At 42.2% G+C, this 22,026-nt stretch overlaps 1 protein-coding gene across 2 annotated transcripts; it reads left to right on the plus strand.

The window, feature by feature from the left end:
- The first annotated feature begins 334 nt into the window (after positions 1–334).
- BUB3 (BUB3 mitotic checkpoint protein) lies at positions 335–21,738 on the plus strand. Of its 2 annotated transcripts, none has more exons than XM_028730014.2 (8): positions 335–488; positions 3,214–3,408; positions 4,769–4,838; positions 6,707–6,858; positions 10,077–10,235; positions 11,316–11,493; positions 11,885–12,105; positions 21,495–21,738. In XM_028730014.2, the coding sequence occupies exons 2-7, from the start codon at positions 3,214–3,216 to the stop codon at positions 12,103–12,105; spliced, it is 975 nt and encodes a 324-aa protein (XP_028585847.1). In that variant the 5' UTR covers positions 335–488; the 3' UTR covers positions 21,495–21,738. The 2 variants fall into 2 exon arrangements, with proteins under 2 accessions (XP_028585847.1, XP_028585846.1); XM_028730013.2 differs by having other exon boundaries at positions 11,885–12,101.
- Positions 21,739–22,026: the final 288 nt, after the last annotated feature.

The raw sequence follows: 22,026 nt of genomic DNA on the forward strand, positions 1-22,026 counted from the left end.
TGCCCAAACAGGTGCGGCTTGAGCAGCCGCTTCCATTCATTCTCCAGCCTCAAGAGCCGTGTTCACAGTTGGCTCTAACGCCGAAGGCCTCCCCGTGGCGAAAGGAGCACAAGGGTTTGCCCCGGAGAGGGGCACGTAAGAAAGAAGGAAGACTCAAAGAAGCAGATGGGGCTTCTGTAGGCAGAGATGGGGGGGGGGGGGGCAGCAGCGGAAGGCCACGGAAGGGTAACTTGGACCCCGTTGCATGCTGGGCGTTGTAGTCGACGCTACAAAACGCTGCCTCGCGGAGCATGCCGGGCGTGCGTACGTCCGTACGCGAGCCGTTCAGTCATTTTAAACTAACCAATCGCCGGCCGAGGCGGTCGCCGGAGCTGGGGCTGTTGGGAGTTGGCTCGGTATTCGAGGCGCGCGCGCGTGGCGAGAGGAGGAAGACGGTTGGTTGCGTGTGAGAGTGAGAGAGAGGCCTCGTCGGAAAACTGGAGGACAAGGTAATAGGGGCGCCCCTGTTGTTGTTGTTGTCGTTCCCCGCCCCCGCCCGCCTTGGGACGGAGAGTCCTCGCGCGGCCTGGGGGGGGGGGGGCTCCCTCTCGGCCATTGCCTCTCCAAACCCTCGGAGGGAAGTGGAGCTGCGGGTCCTCCTTCCAGGCCACGCCCATTACACCCCCCCCCCCCGCCTATTCCCGCGCGCCCTTGCTGCCTTCGTCCCTTTCTGAGAAATTGGGGTGGGGGAGGAGGGTGTAAGCATCTCATAAGGAATAACATAGGGTTAAGGAATAATAAGCAGGGGGCATCCTAAGAAGAATCCTCCCCCAATACTCGAGGTTCCTTCGTCGCTTCTGGGGTCAAACATTTAACAACAATGGGGTAAGGTTTTGTGCTGTAAATGCCGAGGCTCGTTGAAATGATAAGTTAAAAGACAATACCAGAGCTTTGCTGGATCAGGCCAGTGGTCAGTCTTGTAGGAAGCAGGATTCTAAGATAACAAGATGCCATTGCAAGCAGTAGCACTCTGCATAGCTGTCAACGTTTTCCCTTTTTTAAGGGAAATTCCCTTATTCCGAATAGGATTCCTCGCAAGAAAAGGGAAAAGTTGACAGCTATGGCCCTCTGTGACTCTTGCTCCCTAGCAACTGGTACCTAGGCTCTCAGCTGGTGGGTCTGATATGGCTGCCATGACTATGAGGGACATATTCTCCAGGAATTTGTGTAATCCCATGATCATGGAACTTTGATAGGGGAAAACAAGCAGTGGTTTAACCTTAGAGTGCTTCTGTGAGAGGGGAATTCTCACATCCATGGTGTACATTTTAAGAGATGCAGTTGGAACTACCACAAGGGTATTGGATACATTGTATAATATGGAATCAGTTATACTAGCACATTGATTTCTCCATATGCTGTTATTTGATTATTATTAATTTCATTTCTATGGCGCTTTATATTTTTAAGAAAAATCTCAAAGCAGTTTACAGCATATTAAAACATCAATAAAACAATCCAGAATCAAACATTTCTGAAGAAAGTCAAATATAAAGTATACAGTCAAAGCAACATAATTATCAAGACTAAAATATTATCAGAAATATTTCAGAATAAAACATTACAAAGGAGGTCAGCTGCAGAATACATATTTAACAAAAAGTTAAAAAAAATCATTGATAAGTGAAGTCAAATATAAAACGCACATTTAAAACAGCATAATTAACAAGAGAATAAAATATTATCATAAGCATGACATGGCTGTTTGGCAGGCACTGAAAGATGGGGCAAAAGAATCAATAATTAGGGTTTGTTGTCAGGCATAGCGATGTCCCTCTGGTCTCACCAGGAGCCTCTTTGGTAGGGCTGGGTGAGTCTTGGCCCCGCTCCCTAGGCCAGGTTGAAAGGGCCTTGCAGGGAATGGCCTTCACGACTCATAGCTGGGCACTGATGTTCTCAGAGCCAAAATAGCCTGTGCATAAGCAATGCACAAGAGCAGAACTTGCTAATGCTGCTTCTCCCACCTTTCTTTTTGGGCCACATTTCTACTGTTATGGGGGTATTTCTTTTCTCCCTCCCCCCAATAAGATGTTACATTACAGGCTGCTCAGTAATTTGCCAGATATTCGACTTCCGAAACGTTCAAAAACCAAAGCGTGGCTTCTGATTGGCTGTAGGAAGCTCCTGCAGCCAATCGGAAGCTGCAGAAGCCCCGTTGAACATTCTGCTTCCAAATGAACGTTCGAAAACTGGAACACTCACTTCCGGTTTTCAGTCATTCAGGAGCCAGAATGTTTGACTCCCAAGGCGTTCGGGAGCCGAGGTATGACTGTACTTGTAAGTAAGTAGATTTTTATACCCCACCCTCCCTGGCCAAGACCGGGATCAGGGCGGCTAACATCAAATATCAAATACATTAAAACACAATCAGACAATTGATTAAAATACAGCTTAAAAATTAGAATCAGGATGAAATTAAATGACTGCCCACAAATTACAACTATAGGGGTTGGAAACCTCAAGTATTCATCAAGTATTCATCAGGGCCAGCTATCCGTGTTGGTCCCACATGAGCCAATAAAAGGGCCAAAGAGGTAACTTACAGGGTCCCATAGAGGGGGGTCAAACTGTGCCCGGACCGAAGGCCAGGCGGAACAGCTCTGTCTTGCAGGGCCTGTGGAAGGATGTCAAGTTCTGCAGGGTCCTGGTTCCACCAGGCTGGGGCCGAAGCCGAAAAGGTCTTGGCCCTGGTTAAGGCCAGTTTAGCCTCAAGGCCCGGGACCTCCAAGATACTATTATTTTCAGACCGTAAGGTCCTCCATGGGGCATACCAGGAGAGGCGGTCCTGTAAGTACGAGGGTCCTAGGGCATATAGGGCTTTAAAGGTTAAAACCAGCACCTTAAACAGGTGCCCCAAACCCCATGTCGTGCTGACCCTGCCAGAGGACCTCTGTCTTCGAAGGATTTAACTTCAATTGGTTTTCACGCAGCCATCTAGCCACAGCTTCCAAACATCTGTTCAGTGTGTCCAGGGCCGAGTCAGGGGCTGTTCATCAACAGATAAAGCTGGGTGTCATCAGCATATTGCATATTGACAACAGAGTTCTGGACCAGATGTGCCAGTGGCCCATCCAGCAGGCTTTTCTTGTTGTTGTAATTTCTCTTTAAAATCTACCAATGATACTATAGAAAAAAATAATAATCTATAGATAATTTTTGTATTCTCTTATTCAGATGACTGGGTCAAATGAATTTAAGTTGAACCAACCACCGGAAGATGGAATCTCATCAGTGAAATTTAGTCCTAACACATCTCAGTTTCTGCTTGTTTCATCTTGGGACACTTCTGTTCGATTGTATGATGTTCCTGCCAACACCATGAGACTCAAGTATCAACATACAGGAGCTGTACTTGACTGTGCTTTTTATGTAAGTCTTTTTTACTACTTTGTGTTTTACTATTGAAGTTATAAGAAGGGGTTACAAGGTGTAACTGATTTAATTAGTAGGTTACTGAAGTCTTTAGGCTGGATTCCAAAGTGTCATGCACAGTGTTTTGCATGGACAGGGTTTTCAGCTCCTCCCATCTGACAAGAAACTACCTCTTGAAGACTGGGAGGCCCTCTGGAGCAACCCACCACCCTTTCTGTGCTCAGAAACACTTTGGAATTGCACATGGGCTTCTCTAGCCTGGCCTTTTATTAATGATTGAGCTTTAAGTTAAGTATGCCTTAAGTTAAGCAAGTTAAGCTTGTTTTGATGCTTGTGTGGGCCTGATGTTTTGTTGTAATGGGGAATGAAAAAAAGAATGCTAAAGATAGTCTTGCTCTCTAGCAACCAGTGAAAACTTTTAAAAATAGAGGTTATCTTCATCATTTTTTTTAAAGGTACCCTTACTGAGGTTTTTAGTAATAAGCCAGTGCAGCAGGTTAATATTTAATTTTAATTGGTTAAGACAGATGGCTGAACAGAATTGTTCAATTGATTGACAGCTCTGTTTTTAAAACTACGTATTTTGATTATAAGCCTGTATGGAAAATTGGGAAACCAGTAAAATTGTGTTGTATCAGTGGTCTTCTGCTCATCCATTACTTCTGCTTTGTCCTCCACTCTGTAGCTCCCTGAATATCTCCAATATCATCTTTGGAGGGTCTGCCAATCTACTGGAAGAGAATGTGGTGGTAGTGATAATAGGCAAAAATGGGGCATTTTGTTCCGTGAGCAGAAGTCTGCTGCACAATTGGGTGGACATCACTGGATGTCATCCACTGTCTTTTGATCTTTTTGTTGCCTAGTCAAGTACAGTATTTCATTCCTATATAATAGTTACGCTGCAGGATTTTATCAACATTAATTATTTTGGAAGCAATATCACATTAGCGTTGTCAAACACATTTAATAACAGAATTTATTTTCTGATCTTCAGTTTCATAATTTTGTGCGTAGCTTTTGCCCCAGTGAAGGAGCTGAAGCCCCTTGCACAGGGGTGGGGTTCAAATTCTTCCCACAGTTATAGTAACCATTGTGGGTGACCTTTGGCGGTAGTGCTACTGTTGTCATTCAGTCGCCCTGTTCTCTTGTGGAAATAAAATGGGTATTTAGGCAGTAGGAGAGCAGCGCCATCCCAAATTCTTATATGTATGCCTTTGAAAGGGTCATGGTTTGTCGATCCCTTGCTGACACTGTTGGATAAGACTTTTTAAAGCAAAAATAATGCCTTTATCAAATATTTGTTGGTTCCTTGGAGTACAGATATAGAACATAAGTGAACAACTTTCTTCTCTTGAAGGACCCTACACATGCCTGGAGTGGAGGATTGGATCGGCAGTTAAAAATGCATGACTTGAACACTGATCAAGGTAAGCTAATTGATAGGTATAGTAGAATCTGCAGAAGTAGGAGAAAATAGATTGTTTCAACAATAGATTAATTCACTGAAAATAGTGTCGTGAAATAGAAAAGTATTATGACTGGAATTCTTACAGTATAAATACAGACAGCATTAAAGTGCAAATTAAATGTGTTTCTTTTCTGTACAGTTCATATTTACTATGTCATTTGGTTTTATGTCTGCACTTTCTGTAACTTCCATTTATTTCTGTATAGTGTTGCTCTTGATTTTATTTAGTGCATTTAAAGCTTTATTAGTCAATGCAGATTTTTAGGCTAAGGAAAGAGTTAGTATTCCATGATAAGAACCTTGTGGTGTTTTGTCTTTAACTGAGTATATAAAAATATTTGCAGGGTGGTACATCTTTATTTAAAAACAATCTTTTTGTTTTATTTACAGTTCTAGTCTTGAGTGTTGAGAAAGCGAAACTGTCAATATTGCTTGTATGACCTAGTTCTATGCAGTACTTTTTCTATCCTTGATAGTTTCATTTGTTCTTTTCCCTTTAGAAATGTATTTATGGGCTATTTAACACCTCCAACTTTGTTTTTACAGTTGTTTAGACTTGCCTGAGATTTTGGCAGAAGGGCATTATTCCGCATACATGTGCATATGAACTATGAGTTCATAGAGTAATGTGCGGGGCTTGAATTGATTTAAGAGACAATGGGGAAAATGCTGTAAACGGATAGCTCAGTCGGTAGAGCTGTGAGACATTTAATCTCAGGGTCATGGGTTTGAGCCCCATGTTGGGCAAAAGATTCCTGCATTGCAGTGGGTTGGACTAGATGATCCTTGTGGTCCCATCCAATTCTACAATTCTATGATTCTAAATATGAAATCCTTAAACTGTGATTATATATTTTTTGGGGGTAGTAGAGAAATCTGGGGGGACATCTCTTGAGTGAGATTTTAAGGTGTGAGTATGATTGCACGTTCTGACTTGATAAGAGGACATTTAACATCCACTCCCTTTACAAATACCCTACAATATTGATAAATAGTCATTGTAGTTGATACAGGGATAATAGGATCAGACACATAGCTGTTTGGAAGCAGAGTAACTGAATGTCAGGAAAGCTGCTTTTCATCATTGTAGAGGATGAAATTAGATGCTGTGACATTGTAAATGGATAAGAAGTTTCCAGGCAATGGTTGCTTGATGTCTTGAAAGATACTAGAGAATTGGGTTTGGAGGAGAAAGCTATTTAGAATAAATTCTAGAGGATTAAAAAAAAAGTACTGATTTATTTCCTAAGTTGGAGAAAGAATCTGAAGTATTACAGGATTAGTATTCAGCATCACTTTAAAAGCTTCTAAAACAGTTTAATACTACAGGATACAGTGCTAAAATGGATGATGCTGTGGAATAAAGGTTTATTGACAGTTTTGCTGAAAGTGCCTAATTACTCACAAGTGGCAAAGGCATGAACTAATGTGGTCATGCTACATTCACCTACTATTAGATCTTTCAAACACACCATTCATGACTAGGATTTTCAGAGGACCCCAACAGAGTTAGGTGCACAAATCTCTTTTGTTCATTTCAAAATCTCTGCATGGGTACCAACACCCCCCTTAAGCTTCTTTGAAATACTGAGTTGATATCTATTAGTCTACATTTAACACTTCAGAAGTGTCTGTCTATTGAGAAGATTAGAGGATCAAGCGTCCTTTGAAAGATGTCCCAGCATGCACATACATTAGTGAATGGTATATCAGACCCTGTTAACTCTGTATGAATATTGTTTTGTCCTTTTTATTAAATTTGATTATCAAAAATATAGTGCAACTATGTGTTCAGATTATTACTAATCTTTTTTTTAAAAAAAACAGACAATCTTGTTGGCACCCATGATGCTCCTATCCGATGCGTTGAATATTGTCCAGAGGTCAATGTAATGGTAACAGGAAGTTGGGATCAAACAGTCAAGTTATGGGATCCGAGAACACCTTGTAATGCGGGAACATTTTCTCAGCCTGAAAAGGTTTGTATTTAAGCAATTTACAATACAATACTTTGCATGCCTACTCAGAAGTAAGCACTGTTAAGTTCAATGGGGCTCTTTTTCCAGTAGACTTGTATTTTTTATGTGGTTAAGGAATACATTTGAGCAATTAAAGTATTAATATCTTTCAGATCAGTTCATTGTTTGCATTAAAAATTTATAAACACTATTAATGAGGGTAAAATTACAGACTTAAGTGAGTTTTTGCATGATTAACAAGTACTACTTAAATACCAGAAAAATACAAAGTTAACTCTTTAGTTATTCTCAGTAATTAATGCAAGCTTAGCTACACCAGGAAAATATAATGACACTCTTCAGACATAACACAAAACCATGGTTTGTTGTTAAGGGCTTGAGCCCCACAAACCTTAGACTTGTGTGCTCCTCCCACAAAGGGACAAGGTTTAAAGCTTTAGTCTTCTTTTGTTTCTAAACTGCTTTTTCCCATTGCTCAATCTTTAGTAAACTGGTTTTTAGAAACCATTGTTAATTAACAAACCAGGATAAGACTTGGATACAATAGGGAGATCCTTTTGCTGAAGGTATATTCCAGAAACCCAGCTGGTAGTATTGCCAATGTTATATTGTGGTGTCAATACACTAATATAGGAAGGGCTTTGTTGGTGTATCCATTTATGCCAATGTAAACAGGAATTTTGATTGTTGCAGCTTAATTTCTTTCAGCTTCTTATTCAGGGTCCATGAGTAAGGTCCTAGCAGCTGATTTGCAGCCTGCTGTAACTTTGGCTTACAAGTACTGTAAACAAAGTGATGGGATAAAGTTACGGCCAACAATAAACCTTGAGTTATGCATTTAAGAGTAACTTGAACGGTGTAACTTTTATTTTAACATGTTAGTGCAGCCTTATGGTATGAATAGCTGCATGTTTTGATAAATGGATGAGATGAGGCTTTAACTTCTTCAGCTCACTAAACAGCAGTTGCATTAACAGTATTTAAATTTTTATTTATGATCTCTTGCCAGTCTTCATTTTCATAGGCAGATACATGCAAATTGTTTTTGTCACTACTTCAAATACTTTCTAATCACAATGGTGAGCTGTCAGTCTGGACCACATCATGTCTAAATAGCCCAGTAATGTGGGCACTACATAATCTGAATCTATTGGCGAGATCTTTGATCAGGATAAAAATGTTGTTTTTTACTTGTGATTTATGGTTGCATGTAGCATGTAGAAAACTGTGATGAATTGCTCGCAGAATGCCATATAATAGACAGTCACACTGAATCAAACTTCTTATTGGTATAGCAAGGTTCATTATGTCACTTTTTTAAATAGTATCTCTGATAAATGTGTATACCTAGCCTATTTCATGATATTGGTTTCATTTGATTTATGGCTATGGGGTGCTGTAAAGAATACTTCACAGGTATGACACCAGTCTGTAAAGAAGATTTAAGGTAGTTAACACTCCTGATGCAGTTTTTCCTGTATATATTTTTCTATAACATTGCTTTTGTGTTATCACATTTTATACTGTATGCATTCTTGTATAGTAATTTGCTTTGTGTCACTGTTGTTTGAGCCATTGACAATTCATCATTAATAATAATAATAATTATTATTCATTGAATTTATATACCGCCCTATACCCAGAGCTCTCGGCAGTTCACAGAACAAAATCAAAACCACAAAATATATAATCAAAATAAAAACAACCCAACCCACATTTTAAAAGGACATAGGATGTCAATCAAATCAACCAAAGGCCTGGTTAAAAAGGAGTGTTTTTGCTTGGCGCCTAAAGGTGTATAATGAAGGTGTCAGGCGAGTTTCCCTGGGGAGAACATTCCACAGACAGGGAGCCACTGCAGAGAATGCTCATTCTTGTGTTGCCACCCTCTGGACCTCTAGGAGAAGGCACATGAAGAAAGGCCTCAGAAGATGATCTCAGGGTCCGGGTAGGTTCATATGGAAAGAGGCGGTCCTTGAGGTATTGCAGTCCTGAGCCGTTTAAGGTTAAAACCAGCACTTTAAATTGGGCCTGGAAACTAATCGGTAGCCCGTGCATTCTGTTTACATTCTGTTAGTCCTAGTATAAATGAAGGATCTGTAATTAGATACCAGATCTACCACATGTTAAGCATATGGAATGAAAGCATGTATAGTATGTATCTTTTTAGAAAGGTAAAGTTGAAATATCTAATATGTAACTAGTAGCTGTTACTTGAAAGAGTTTTACCTGATAACAGATTAATTGCTTAGTTACACCACTTTTGTTTTTAGTTTAAACTGATGTAAGCAACATTTTCTAGTTTATCACAACCATTAATTTTTTTTTTAGCAGTTAGTTATGCATGCTGAAATGGCAAGAGTAAATAAACAGTTGAGTGTTCAGTGTAATATATTTTTTGATGTTCCTGCCAGCAAATTTTTCTTTCTGTGTGTAATTGATAGGTAGGTTATTGTTTTCTGAAACAATAGACAAACTGTTTCTTTAAAATTATTTATGTAATCATGACACAGATGTAATGATATCTGTTAAGCATGGATAAGAGATTGAGAGCAATCTGTGAGCTTGAGCACTATCTCACCTTACTTCTTGCAGATGGATCTTCCCCTTCCCACCCCACATTTTATTTAAAGAATTTAAATTCACTTTTTGCTTTCAGAGCCTAAAAACATTACATAGGCACCTGGGTTTTTAAAAATTATTTGTGTGTATGTACTAACAATGGTTAGCTCCAAACCACAACTATGATTATAAATGTATATGCAATCCATAGTTTGTGCTAACTATAGTTCCTGAGGATTTGTGAAAGCTGGGGTTAGATGAATTGGCAAGGACATTGCTATAACAATGGGTAGAATTAGCTTTTTAGGTTTGTAGGCTGGTTGGGAAAATAATGGTCTCCCTTTGAGGATGGAGAACTCTTAGCAGGAACAAGATAGATATAAGGAGGACAAACAAGAAAAATTGCATCTCTATAGCAAGGCTTAGTATGTAAAATTTTGGTATTCTAACATGGGTAATCTTGTATAGTCCATGTAGAATGCATTTTAGTGTTTCATGGAGAGTTAAGTCTGCTAGACTTCTACTTTTAAAAATCTTTTGTCATTGAGCATGTTAATGGAACAGGTAATCTTTTCCTTCTACCTTTATGCTGCTAAAGTAGAAATCCTAGTACTGAATGTGGAAAATGTAATGCCACTTTATAACTTTTTTCCAAGGTGTATACATTGTCTGTGTCTGGTGATAGATTGATAGTGGGAACAGCTGGTCGGAGAGTTTTGGTGTGGGACTTGCGAAACATGGGCTATGTTCAACAAAGAAGAGAATCAAGTCTTAAATATCAGACACGTTGCATCAGAGCATTCCCTAACAAACAGGTATTTAAATTGTGCTGCATAATAATAATAATAATAATAATAATAATAATAATAATAATAATAATAATTTATTTATACCCCGCCCTCCCCAGCCAAGGCCGGGCTCAGAGCGGCTTGTCAAATGAAAGTTTGTAGAAAAATAGTCTCAATTATACCAGCTTTTGATATTTATGATTATCTTGACTCAAAAAGTTTATTTTGAATCTTGCTAATTTTATTGCTATCTCTAAAACAAATGATGTATTTGCTGTGCTTTCCTAAGGTTTTGAAGCTGTTAATGGAGTTGGAAACTAGAGGAACTTTAATATTGTATTTAATTCTAAAATTATCACAGAGCTCTGAATTATGCAGGAGCAGTAGACTGGCATAAATGCCATGCGCCAAGAAAATTAGTGTTCTGGGAAATACTGTTACAGGATTTAGATAAAAAACTATTTGCTTAGGAGTCATTTTCTGTGCTGGGCATGGCTCTTTCCTGGATCTATCAAAGCTACAAAGAGAATTAACAGAAGAACAAGAGTGTCTTTATTTCTCTCATCATTCCCTTCTCTTGGGTTCAATGTAGTGTTTAGCCATTATTTTCTGCTCTTCTTGAGGTGGGAAAAATATAAAGGAAAAGCCTAACAGACTTTTATTGAAGTCAGATAGCAAGATATACCTAGCAGATATAGAGTTGTCTTATGCAGAGGAGGCATTAAATGAAAGCGAATTTTGTTAGATGTTATTTATAAGCAAAAGGGTTCCTCCAATGAGGTCTCATTTGGAATCTGTTCTCACTTTCTAAAAGGCATTAGTGTGTGCCCTATTTAGAGTTAATGTCAGAACTGGAATGCAACATTCTTTATCAGGACACAGTGCTAAGAGAATAATCTATAATTCCCTTTGGAATCTTCTCAGACATTTTTACAAACCTTTAGGACTCAGAGTGCACCTGTGCCTCTCAATAGTTAAATGTGACATGTGTACATATGATGTACACATCTTATAAATGTTTCATCGACATAGAGCGGTTCATAAAGAAAAAACAAAACCCTATGATCAGTCATCGAAATAAGTGAGGATTCTGTCTGTGTCCCATAGGGCTATGTGTTAAGCTCTATTGAAGGCCGCGTTGCAGTTGAGTATTTGGATCCAAGTTTGGAGGTACAGAAGAAGAAATATGCTTTCAAATGTCACAGATTGAAGGAGAATAATATTGAACATATTTATCCAGTCAATGCCATCTCTTTCCACAATGTCCATAACACTTTTGCTACAGGTAACATGAAACTTTATTTTTTTCTTATTAGTGCTGTTAGTTGATAATTCTTCAGTTATATTGACCAAGCAGTCATCTGAAAAGCTTCAGTTGTTCTGTGATTCTTTTAGAGAATTTGAGGTATCCTGTCTTTAGTTCTCAAATATATCATTAAAATATAAGCTGAAAAATACAGTTTCTACTTTGTAGCTGTTTTGCATACTTGTAAAACTGGGAAGATTGTTTGATGTGAATCTTTTTTGCAATAATTCAGAACCTATTTTATATCTTGTACCATGTGCTTCTCCCATTAAATAACTGAAATATCCTTGCACTTTCTAATTATATTTAATTGCACAGATGTCAATAATGCTCGTTTCTGCTGCTTTGGCTCTTTGCAATCTATTTTTAGGTGGTTCCGATGGCTTTGTCAATATTTGGGATCCATTCAATAAAAAGAGACTCTGTCAGTTCCACCGCTATCCTACAAGCATAGCATCTCTGGCCTTCAGTAATGATGGAACCACCCTTGCAATTGCATCATCATATATGTACGAATTGGATGACGTTGAACATCCTGAAGATGGTATCTATATTCGGCAAGTGACAGATGCCGAAACAAAACCCAAGTGAGTAAGTTTCACCTGTATTTGAGCTTTTTCTACCGTTTATTCCAGGATTTATTAATTTTCCTAAATTCATGAATAGCATTATTGATTCCTGGTAGATAGTGCAGCTTGACAGTAGGACTAGAGTTGATTTTATCTTGTTCTCCCCAAGCTTTCAATATCCGTAGGTTGATAGACGGCTGGTGGATAAAATTGTCTACTTGTTTTGTGGGAGAAGAATGTCAAACTCTCATTCTTCTTGAATAGGAGCTATTATATGAAGTCATGGCATTATTGCCAGCTCATTGCTTTAAAATTAAGTTGAAGAATTCAGGATAATACATATGAGAGAGTCTAATTATATTAGGATTTTTAAGATTTCGAACTATTGGCAATCTCTGCACATAGATCTGGGCTTCTCATCTACAATACACCAAAGCAGAGCTGCTATAGTGATGGTTTAAATTATAAGAAAATAATTTTGAAACGGTATGTGTAACTCTTTAATGTCCAGAATTGTGCCACATTTTCTTTACCAGGATACTAGTTTTGGTTGCACAAAGCTAAAATGAATTTAGCCTAAACCTAAATACATTGCGATTTTCTTTCCCTTAGCACATTGGAGTTTATATCTTATATTCAGTTTTGCCACTTGAGTATATTACAGTGCTAAGAAAACACATATGCCTGCAGTGTTTGGAACCTCTGTGGGTATTAGCTGTTCCCACTAGCCCCACAGCTGCTTGCTGTCTCTCATTAGCGCATTTGCCTTCAGGAAGGTGGGGAGCAGCAGATATGAGCATGTTTGCCTGTAGGGAAAGATAATATGCAAAAAGGCCTTTATGCTGTAGTATCCATAGGGAAGGGTCAACTCCTACTCCTTGCTTGCTGGAACCCTATGATCTTCCAGTCAGACCTAGGTACACAAGAATGCACACATAGACTTAGAATTAAAGAACAGAGTGCTTCTGAGCCCATTCTGAACCTAGGAATTAATTTTTAGGGCCAAAACTGAACTGAGCTTAAAAGACATTTCACACAAAAGTCCAGTCAGAGTTAATATTTTTTTTTCCATTTCAGCACCCTTATTAAGGTGGGAAATGTTTTTGTTGCTAAACATTTAGGAGTCATAAATCCTTGCTGATCACTAGATCTACCAGTACCCCCTGATCTAATTTTTGCTCACCTCTGCTGTAGTATAGGTGTGTATAGGAGAGAAATACACACATTATCTCCCTCCATTCTTAGCTCTTTAAACTAGCTGCTTCTTTCTCTTGTTGTGTACATGCACTACTTCTGCTGTGGAAGAAGAGTGGCTCTAGTTGGTGGGAAAGCTCTGTGTGGCTTGAACTTCCTCCTGCAAGGAATTGGCAGCTTAGAGTTATTGTGGGCATTCTCACACTTGGCATTTGGTTGCTTATTAAGATGTAGAATTTGCCACACATAACATCCCAAAAGTGGATATTTCTTACTTAAAACTTAATCTGATTCTTGAGTCACTGGCATGGACTTCATGGAAATGAAGAGTAGCTTTTCTAAGCCCATCTTGTGAGTACAGTTACTTACCTCAGAATAATGTCAGGCAAATAAGCTGGTGTGGGCATTCAGGGTCCCTGTGCTCAGGGCATCTTATAGTAAAGCATCATCAGGTGCAGCTAAATTAAGCTGAAAGTAATTGACATACAGTTTGTTGTGTTGAAGGAATGTTCTTTTTGCAAGGGAATTTCAGAAGATAGATGCCATAACAGGGAGGGTATTAGGTTATACCTCTATTGTGGTGGGATGATGAGCTGCTTGTGCGTAAAATGCAAGTCCCTCAGAGTTTGATCAGGTTTTCAAACCTCTGCCTGTGACGGAGCCCCTCCGGCATGGCTGCGTCAATCGCTAGTAGAATCCGAAAGTGGTTGCTTTCGGAAACGTTTCCAACATAAAAGCTCTTTCACGGAAACACGTCTTCTGGACTCTCTGCGTGACAGTTTCCGGCGAGGCGTGGGTGTCCCTATAGGAGGTCCTGAGACCTCTCCACTGTTTTCGCTGGAAACGTCTCTGAGCCACCCCTCCGACTCACTTTCCCTGGAAGTTCCTGCTCGCCCCCTACTGGTTCCCTCTTCAGCTGCTCCGTCTCTTTCAACCTGAGGGAGCCTTTGCACCTCCTGTCCTTCCGATGGCAGTTCCCTGACATCCACCTCCCCTCCAGGGCCCCCTTCACCCCCTCCCGTCTCCTCCCCTCCGGGCTGGGAGGAAGTAAAACCCCTGAAAGAACCTTCCTCATCGTCCGAAGTTTCGAACACTTCCCTCCACCTGCTACTGTCCCTCGTCTCTCGATACTCCTCGTCTTCGGAGTCTATTCCCTCTTCCAACTCCGACTCCGTGAATCCTTCCATTTCCTGTTCCTCGTCGGTGGTGCCGAAGTACTCCCTCCTAAACCTTTCTACCGGCTGTGGTTTCCTAGGGAATCTTTGGTGGAACGTTTCTGTTAAAACCTCGTCATTGACCTCCCCTGCAGTCACCCAGGTGTTTTCTGACTCCGGTTCCCCTTCCCACGCCACCAAATACTCTACTTGATTTCCCTTCCACCTGGAATCGAGGATTTCCGCTACATGGTTGCTGCGTTCCCTCTCTTCCAAGGCTGGTCCCCTGACGTGCTCCCCTTCACGTCCCCCCCTGTATGGTGACAGTAACGACCTGTGGAACACTGGGTGCAATTTCATGTGGTTGGGTAACCGGAGTTTGAAAGCCACCGGGTTGACCTGCTGAATGACCTCAAAGGGTCCCAATCTTCTGGGCCTCAATTTCTTACAACCCCCTTTGAACGGCAACCCTTGGGTTGACAGCCACACTTGATCCCCCACCCTTATGGTTTCACCTTCCCTTCTGTTCTTGTCTGCCTGCTTCTTATATTGTGCCTTGGCCCTTTCTAAGTTGAGCTGGAGCTGATGATGGATCGCTTCCATCTCTTCTACAAAATGTTCAGCCGCTGGAACGCTCCATCTCTCCCCTCCCTCCCCTGGAAATGCCCTGGGGTGACACCCGTAATTAGCCAAAAAGGGGCTCATCCCTGTGGACACATTCTCCGCATTATTGTAGGCAAATTCTGCCAGCGCCAACTTTTCGACCCAATCGTTCTCTCTGTCATTGACATAACACCTCAGATATTGTTGAAGAATGCCATTTGCTCTTTCCGCCTGCCCGTTGGTTTCAGGGTGCCGGGCCGTTGAAAAATTGACTTCCACGTGCAGCAAGCTCATGAGCTTCCTCCAGAACCTGGAAGTAAATTGTTTGCCGCGGTCCGAGATCACCCTCAAGGGAGCCCCGTGCAACCTAAAGATGTGTTCTACAAACAACTTCGCTGTTTCTTCCGCTGTGACTGCATGTGAGCATGCTACAAAGTGGCACATCTTTGTTAACAGGTCTACTACTACCATGATGGCTGTTTTCCCCTTGGACTTCGGCAGATCCGTCATAAAATCTATTGATACCGCTTCCCAAGGCCGTTCTGGTGTGGGTAATGGTTCTAATAACCCTGCCGGCGCCCGTCTTTCCCCTTTGGCTCGCTGACATTGGTCACACCCTCTTACATACTCCCTTACATCTTCCCTCACCTTGGGCCACCAGAATTCCCTGGTAACCAACCACATGGTCTTGTGTTGCCCAAAATGTCCCGCCGTGGGGCTATCGTGCAACTGCTTGAGTACTCTCCCCCTCAATTCACCTTCGGGTATATACAGTGCCCCTTTGTAATACAATGCCCCATTTCTTTCCTCAAAACCTTCGGGGCTCTCGCCCTCCCCCCTGAGTCCTCTGAGCTTATCCTGGGCATATTCATCATTTTCCGTTTCCTCTACCAGTTCTCGTTGCCCCACCAGCGCCGCCCCACACACCCAGCGGTCCTCAGGGATGACATGTCTCTCTTCAATCGCCCCCTCCCCCTCCCAATACTCTGGTTTGCGTGAGAGAGCGTCCGCCCTGACGTTTTCTGGACCTGGCACATAACAAATTTCAAAGTTGAATTTAGAGAATTCCTGTGCCCATCTCACTTGTCGTTGGTTGAGCACTCGAGCTGTTCTCCAATACTCTAAATTCTTGTGGTCGGTGCACACTTGCACCTTGTATTGCGCCCCAATTAATAAATGTCTCCACCTCCGGAACGCTTCGTGAATGGCAAGTAGTTCCCTGTCATACACCGTGTAGTTCCTCTCGGATTTATTCAGCTTCCGCGAGAAGAAGGCACACGGTCTCCACTCTGACATGCTCCTCCCCGGTTGAAGAAGTACCGCCCCTACCGCCCGGTCGGACGCATCGGTTTCCACTCTCATGGGTTTTCGTAAATCCACATGCAGAAGTTGTTCTTCCGAGGCGAAAGCCCTTTTCAGTTCTTCAAATGCTCGCTCCGCCTCCGCCGTCCAAACAAATTTCTTCTTGCTGCTGAGGCAGTCGGTGATGGGCGCCGTCAAGTGGGCAAAGTTCTTGATGAACTTCCGATAAAAGTTCCCAAACCCCAAGAATCTTTGCACATCCTTCTTGGTCTTCGGTGTCTTCCATTCCAGTACCGCTTGGACCTTGCCTGGATCCATGGCCAATCCCTTGTCTGACAAGCGGTACCCCAGGAATTCCACCTCCTTGGTATGAAACTGGCACTTCTCCAGTTTCACCCACAGCTGGTTGGCTTGCAGCCTGCCCAACACTTCTCGAACGTCCCTCACATGCTGCTCCTCATCCTCCGAATACACCAACACGTCGTCTAAAAAGGCCACACAGTTCTTGTAGAGCAAAGGCCCCAGAACGTGGTTAATAAACGCTTGAAAGCACGCGGAGCCTCCTTGTAGACCGAAGGGCATAACGAGGTATTCAAAGGCTCCCAAAGGGGTGAACATGGTGGTCTTCCATTCATCTCCCTTCCTTATGCGTATCAGATTGTACGCCCCCCGCAGGTCCAGCTTTGTAAAAATCTTTCCCTTCCTTACCCTGGTCAAAATGTCATCAATTCGGGGCATAGGGAAAGCCAGGGGTTCCGACACTGCATTCAAGGCCCTGAAGTCACACACAAGTCTCGGCTTATCTGTGTTTTTTTTGTCCACAAAAAACACTGGGCTGCCCCCCACCGCTCGGGACTCTCTGATGAAACCTCGCTTCAGGTTTTTGTCAATGAACTCCCTCAGCTCCTGCATCTCCCTGTCGGACATGGCGTACAGCTTGCCCACTGGGAGTTGGGCCCCAGGGAGTAGGTTGATTTGACAGTCAAAGGGTCTATGCGGCGGCAGTTTGTCTGCTTCCCTTTCGCTGAATACGTTGCTCAGATCTGCGTATTGCGGGGGCACCTTCCCTCTGCCCATTACTTCCATCCCGGCTAGGGTGACTCTGTCTCCGCCCTGAACCTTCCCCTGCTTGCAGTGTTCTAGGCAATGCGCTGACCCAAAGGAGACCACCCTCTGATGCCAGCCCACTAGCGGATCGTGTAGCGCCAGCCAGCTCATCCCCAAGATGATGGGAGCTCCTCCCAAGGTGGCCACATTAAACGCTATCCGTTCGGTGTGCCTTGCCACCCTCATTATCATCGGGACAGTCTGTTGGCTAACTTCTCCTCCCAACAGCTCTCTGCCATCAATCGTGGTCACCTGCAAGGGATTACTTAAAGGGATGGTCTGTATCTGGTGCTCAGCTGCAAACTCCTTACTCATAAAATTACAGGAGCTGCCTGAATCCAAAAGCGCCTTGACCTGTAGGGGGTGTCCATTTGGCAGCTCTAGTGACACTTCTATCACTAAAGCAGGTCTGGGTGGTTCTGGCGTGGGCACTTTCACTGCTCTTTGGCCTGGCTGCTGTGCCCCGACGGTGGCAGCCAGGCGTTGGCTTTTACTTGCTCCTTGTTTTCCTCCTCCCTTTCCCCCACAGCTCCTGCCATCCCTTGCCATTCCTTTCTTTGTGGGCAGACTCTGGCAAAGTGCCCTGGCTGTTGGCAGAGATAACATTTCTTGGCGCTCTTTCCCTCCTTCTTCCGCCCTTCACTGGGATTTGAAACTGCGCGCGCCCGCGCTGTTCCAACTTCCATCGGCTCTGCCGGCGGGAAAGGTGGCTCTGGAATGTCCGGAATGCGCAGTTCCCTCCAACGTTCTCCTTTCCCTTCCCGCCTTTCCAAAGCTCTCGCTTCCTGGCGCGCTCCTATGGCCAGCGCGGATTTGGTCAGCTGGTCCATAGACTCCGCCCTTGGCCCCCGGGAAAGTTCATCTTTAACGGCCGAAGAAAGCCCCTCTTCAAAAAGCATTTGGATGGGTTCCGCTGATAGGTCCCACCCCAATTTATGAATCAGCATAGTAAACTCAGTCCAGTACTCACGGACAGATCGGCTCCCCTGTTTGCAAGCCATTAACTGCCTTCGTACCACCCCCTGCTCAATGTCACTGGAAAACATCAGGTCCATGGCACGAAAAAACTTCCTCGTGTCCTTTAGTATCTCATTATTCACTGCCATCAGGGGTCGAACCCAATCCTTCGCCCCCCCTTCGAGATGGCCAATTACAAAAGCCACTCGCGATTCCTCGTCGGGGAAGTCATCATACTGCAGGTTGAGAGCGTATTGCATCTCAGTTCTAAAGGCATGATAGTTTCTGGGATCTCCCCCGAATTTCTGCACCAATCCTGGCACCTTTCTGGCTATCGAGGTGGTTTTCTCCTTTCCCTTTTCTGCATCCTGAGCCCTCCTCTCCTCAAGCCTCGCCGTTTGCATGGCCAGCTGGATCTCCAACGCCCTGTACCTTTCTTCCAGGCTTGGACCTCCTCCAGCTGCTCCTGCTCCTCCGGTTCCGGCTGGGTCGCTCATGATGCCGCTGCTTGCACAAGCTGGCTTTCAGTGACTTTCGGATTGCTGTGGTGGGATGATGAGCTGCTTGTGCGTAAAATGCAAGTCCCTCAGAGTTTGATCAGGTTTTCAAACCTCTGCCTGTGACGGAGCCCCTCCGGCATGGCTGCGTCAATCGCTAGTAGAATCCGAAAGTGGTTGCTTTCGGAAACGTTTCCAACATAAAAGCTCTTTCACGGAAACACGTCTTCTGGACTCTCTGCGTGACAGTTTCCGGCGAGGCGTGGGTGTCCCTATAGGAGGTCCTGAGACCTCTCCACTGTTTTCGCTGGAAACGTCTCTGAGCCACCCCTCCGACTCACTTTCCCTGGAAGTTCCTGCTCGCCCCCTACTGGTTCCCTCTTCAGCTGCTCCGTCTCTTTCAACCTGAGGGAGCCTTTGCACCTCCTGTCCTTCCGATGGCAGTTCCCTGACATCTATCAAACCAAAGGAATACAGAGTGGTGTCTCCCATGCAGAACCGGCACAAAGAACTTCAAAGGGTTTGGGTGTCCTGGAAGATGCTGTGTCCCTGTGCCTTGGCACTTTTAAAAAGGCTTATTAGCACATCTAGTTTATAAACTTGGCAACTGTACCTGTGCTCTTGAGATTCATTTCTTTTAAAAAAACAAACTGTTGAGGGGTTTATACAGTAACGCTGCAATTCATTGTCAGACACAACACCCCCCCTTTTCTGGGAGCACTCCCAACTTGTCCAAGCCAATTTTGGGGGTTCATTGGGGAGGGGAGCTCCATTGTGTCTTTGCACAGGCTTCCATTGATGGGGCTCATTGAGTGAATCCCACCCAATATGTTTTCAAGGAAGAATAGTTATTGTTGAACTAGTGCCAGAGATGTCCAGGCCTGTCACCACATCTCATTTTAATCTACTTCTCTGTGTTTTTTTGAGGATAAAGTAGAGAAGAATTATGTATGCCAAAGTGTTGCATCATGGTGAAGGATGCAGATATGAGACAAACAAAGATGTGATCATGAAAAATTGAACTAAAATAAACAATACCAAATTAATGCAAAAGTTGTGTTTACAGAAACTAATAAAAAAAAAAGGCAAAAGGTTTATTTAAAGTTTCCACCCTTAACTCTGGATCAGTTTTTCCGGGAATGCGGGGGAAATAAGGAAACAACAAAAAACGCCCCTCTCCTTTTCCCAGTAGGAGCATTCCAGGCAGACTTTTTCTTATAAAACTCACTGTATAACTCTTATGTATTTATTTAAAACTTTATTATATAATAGTGCAATCCTAAACATGTCTACTCAGAAGTAAGACCTATTGAGTTCGATGGGGCTTACTCCCTGGTAAGTCTGTATAGAGTTGCAGTATTGGCTACCTTTTCCCAAACCTCTTTTACCTTAGGTCATGTTCAGCACATTTGACTTAATCAGCTGATCTATGTTGAGTGAGATACTGACAGTAGAACAGTTAGTAATGATATTTCCTTTATGTTTAACACAAGGAAATGCCACCAGACCTTTTGTAAATATTTGTTGCTGTGCTGCTTCTGGGAGTACTATAAGCACTCATGGTATTTCAAATTCTTAAGAGCCAGCACCACAGTTCTACTTTCCAGGCATAACCACGACTTAAAAGTATATTTTAGATTTTTATTCGATTTTCCCCAGCCTTGACTTTGCCATGCTATCATCTGTTACACTAATATGAATGCAACTTGCCAAAATCAGTATAGTGGGATTAAAAAAAAAAAGATATTTGGAACTACTTCCCACATTACACCATGTTAATGGGAGTGCTCCTGCAGATTACTTGCATTAATGAGAATTATAGCATGGGAAGCAGTCTTCAGTCGATTGAGGGCCTGACCATATGACTTTGATTTCAGCTGTTTCTATCCTTGCGTTGTGTTTGCTAATTATAGGGATGCTTCGTTCTGCTTTCTGAGGAGGTTAATCTTCAATTAAACAATATTTCCTCTTGGCTGTCCATTATTTTCTGAAACAGATGGTTCATCATTTCCTGGGCTGTTAAACACAGCAAGGTTAAGGTTAGACTCCTGGGAATTAGTTAGTTTTGAATCTTATTACAGGATGTAGAAGCAAAACTAATAAGAATAGTACTTAATAACATTTTGTTGCAGCAAACAATTATTTATTAGCAAACAATTGATCCCAGAAGGGCAAATTGTTTGAGTCGGTAATGAGCTGAGACAAGGCAGAGCATATCTGTGTATTCGCAAAATAATTGTAACGTAATTGCAATGCATTTAGACAGGCATCTATTTGGACTTCTTTCTGCCTTTAAATGAATTTCTGAAACATTAATATGCTTTTCAGACATGTTGCTTATGCCAGTCTTCAACCAGACACTGAAGAATTCTTGTAGTGATCCATAGAAGTTAACTTGTGCCAAGTGATAGTGTCTCCTAAATTAGAGCTTTTCAGCTTCCAGTTGCAGACTTTTAATTGTTAGATTTGGAAAGGCAAAGAAATGATATGTATGATGTATGAAGGTTTATGTCAAGTTGGAACACTTTGTTGAAAATTTATTTGCAATGTTATGAAAATTCAGATAGTTCTCTGAGACATGCTTCTTTATTTTGCAGGTCTACTTAACTTCCGACACAATGCTTCAGTAATTTTCTCTTTCAAAGTACGTCCACTTGCTTGTTACAAGGCTAGCCTAAAGCAAATCCTGGATTAAATGAAGATACATTTCCAATAATGCTTTCACAGAAAGTAGTGTTTTGTGTAATCATTCAGTATATTCTATCATTCTTTTATTTTTAGCTTATTCATGAAACACTGTTTTCTTCTGTCTGAACAGTAATAAACTTTTCTGTTAGTTGATTCATTTGAAATACATTATTTTCTAGTTGAACTTTTGTACTTATTTAATAGTAGTTTAAATAGTTTAATAAATGCAATTTTCAAAAAAAATATTAATGCTATTATAAGTCTTGGATTTATCAGTGGGAACATCTACTTTTTAATCTGTTTTCTTTTTGGGCATGGTAGGATAAACCACATATTCAGTTTTATGTTGAATAAGGGCTCTCTTAGGCTGGCCAAAGGCTTTGTTTGAAAAACCTTAGAAGCATACATTGTCTCCAGCGCTTGCAATTTACCTTTGCAAAT

Source organism: Podarcis muralis, chromosome 6 (genome assembly GCF_964188315.1).
Source record: "Podarcis muralis chromosome 6, rPodMur119.hap1.1, whole genome shotgun sequence".
NCBI classification, from domain to species: domain Eukaryota; kingdom Metazoa; phylum Chordata; class Lepidosauria; order Squamata; family Lacertidae; genus Podarcis; species Podarcis muralis.

Coding starts and splice junctions, on each gene's coding strand:
- BUB3 (XM_028730013.2), top strand. CDS start 3,214: ATGACTGGGTCAAATGAATTTAAGTTGAACCAACCACCGGAAGATGGA. Junction 10,236..11,315: donor GAGCATTCCCTAACAAACAG/GTATTTAAATTG, acceptor TGTGTCCCATAG/GGCTATGTGTTAAGCTCTAT. Junction 11,494..11,884: donor CCATAACACTTTTGCTACAG/GTAACATGAAAC, acceptor ATCTATTTTTAG/GTGGTTCCGATGGCTTTGTC.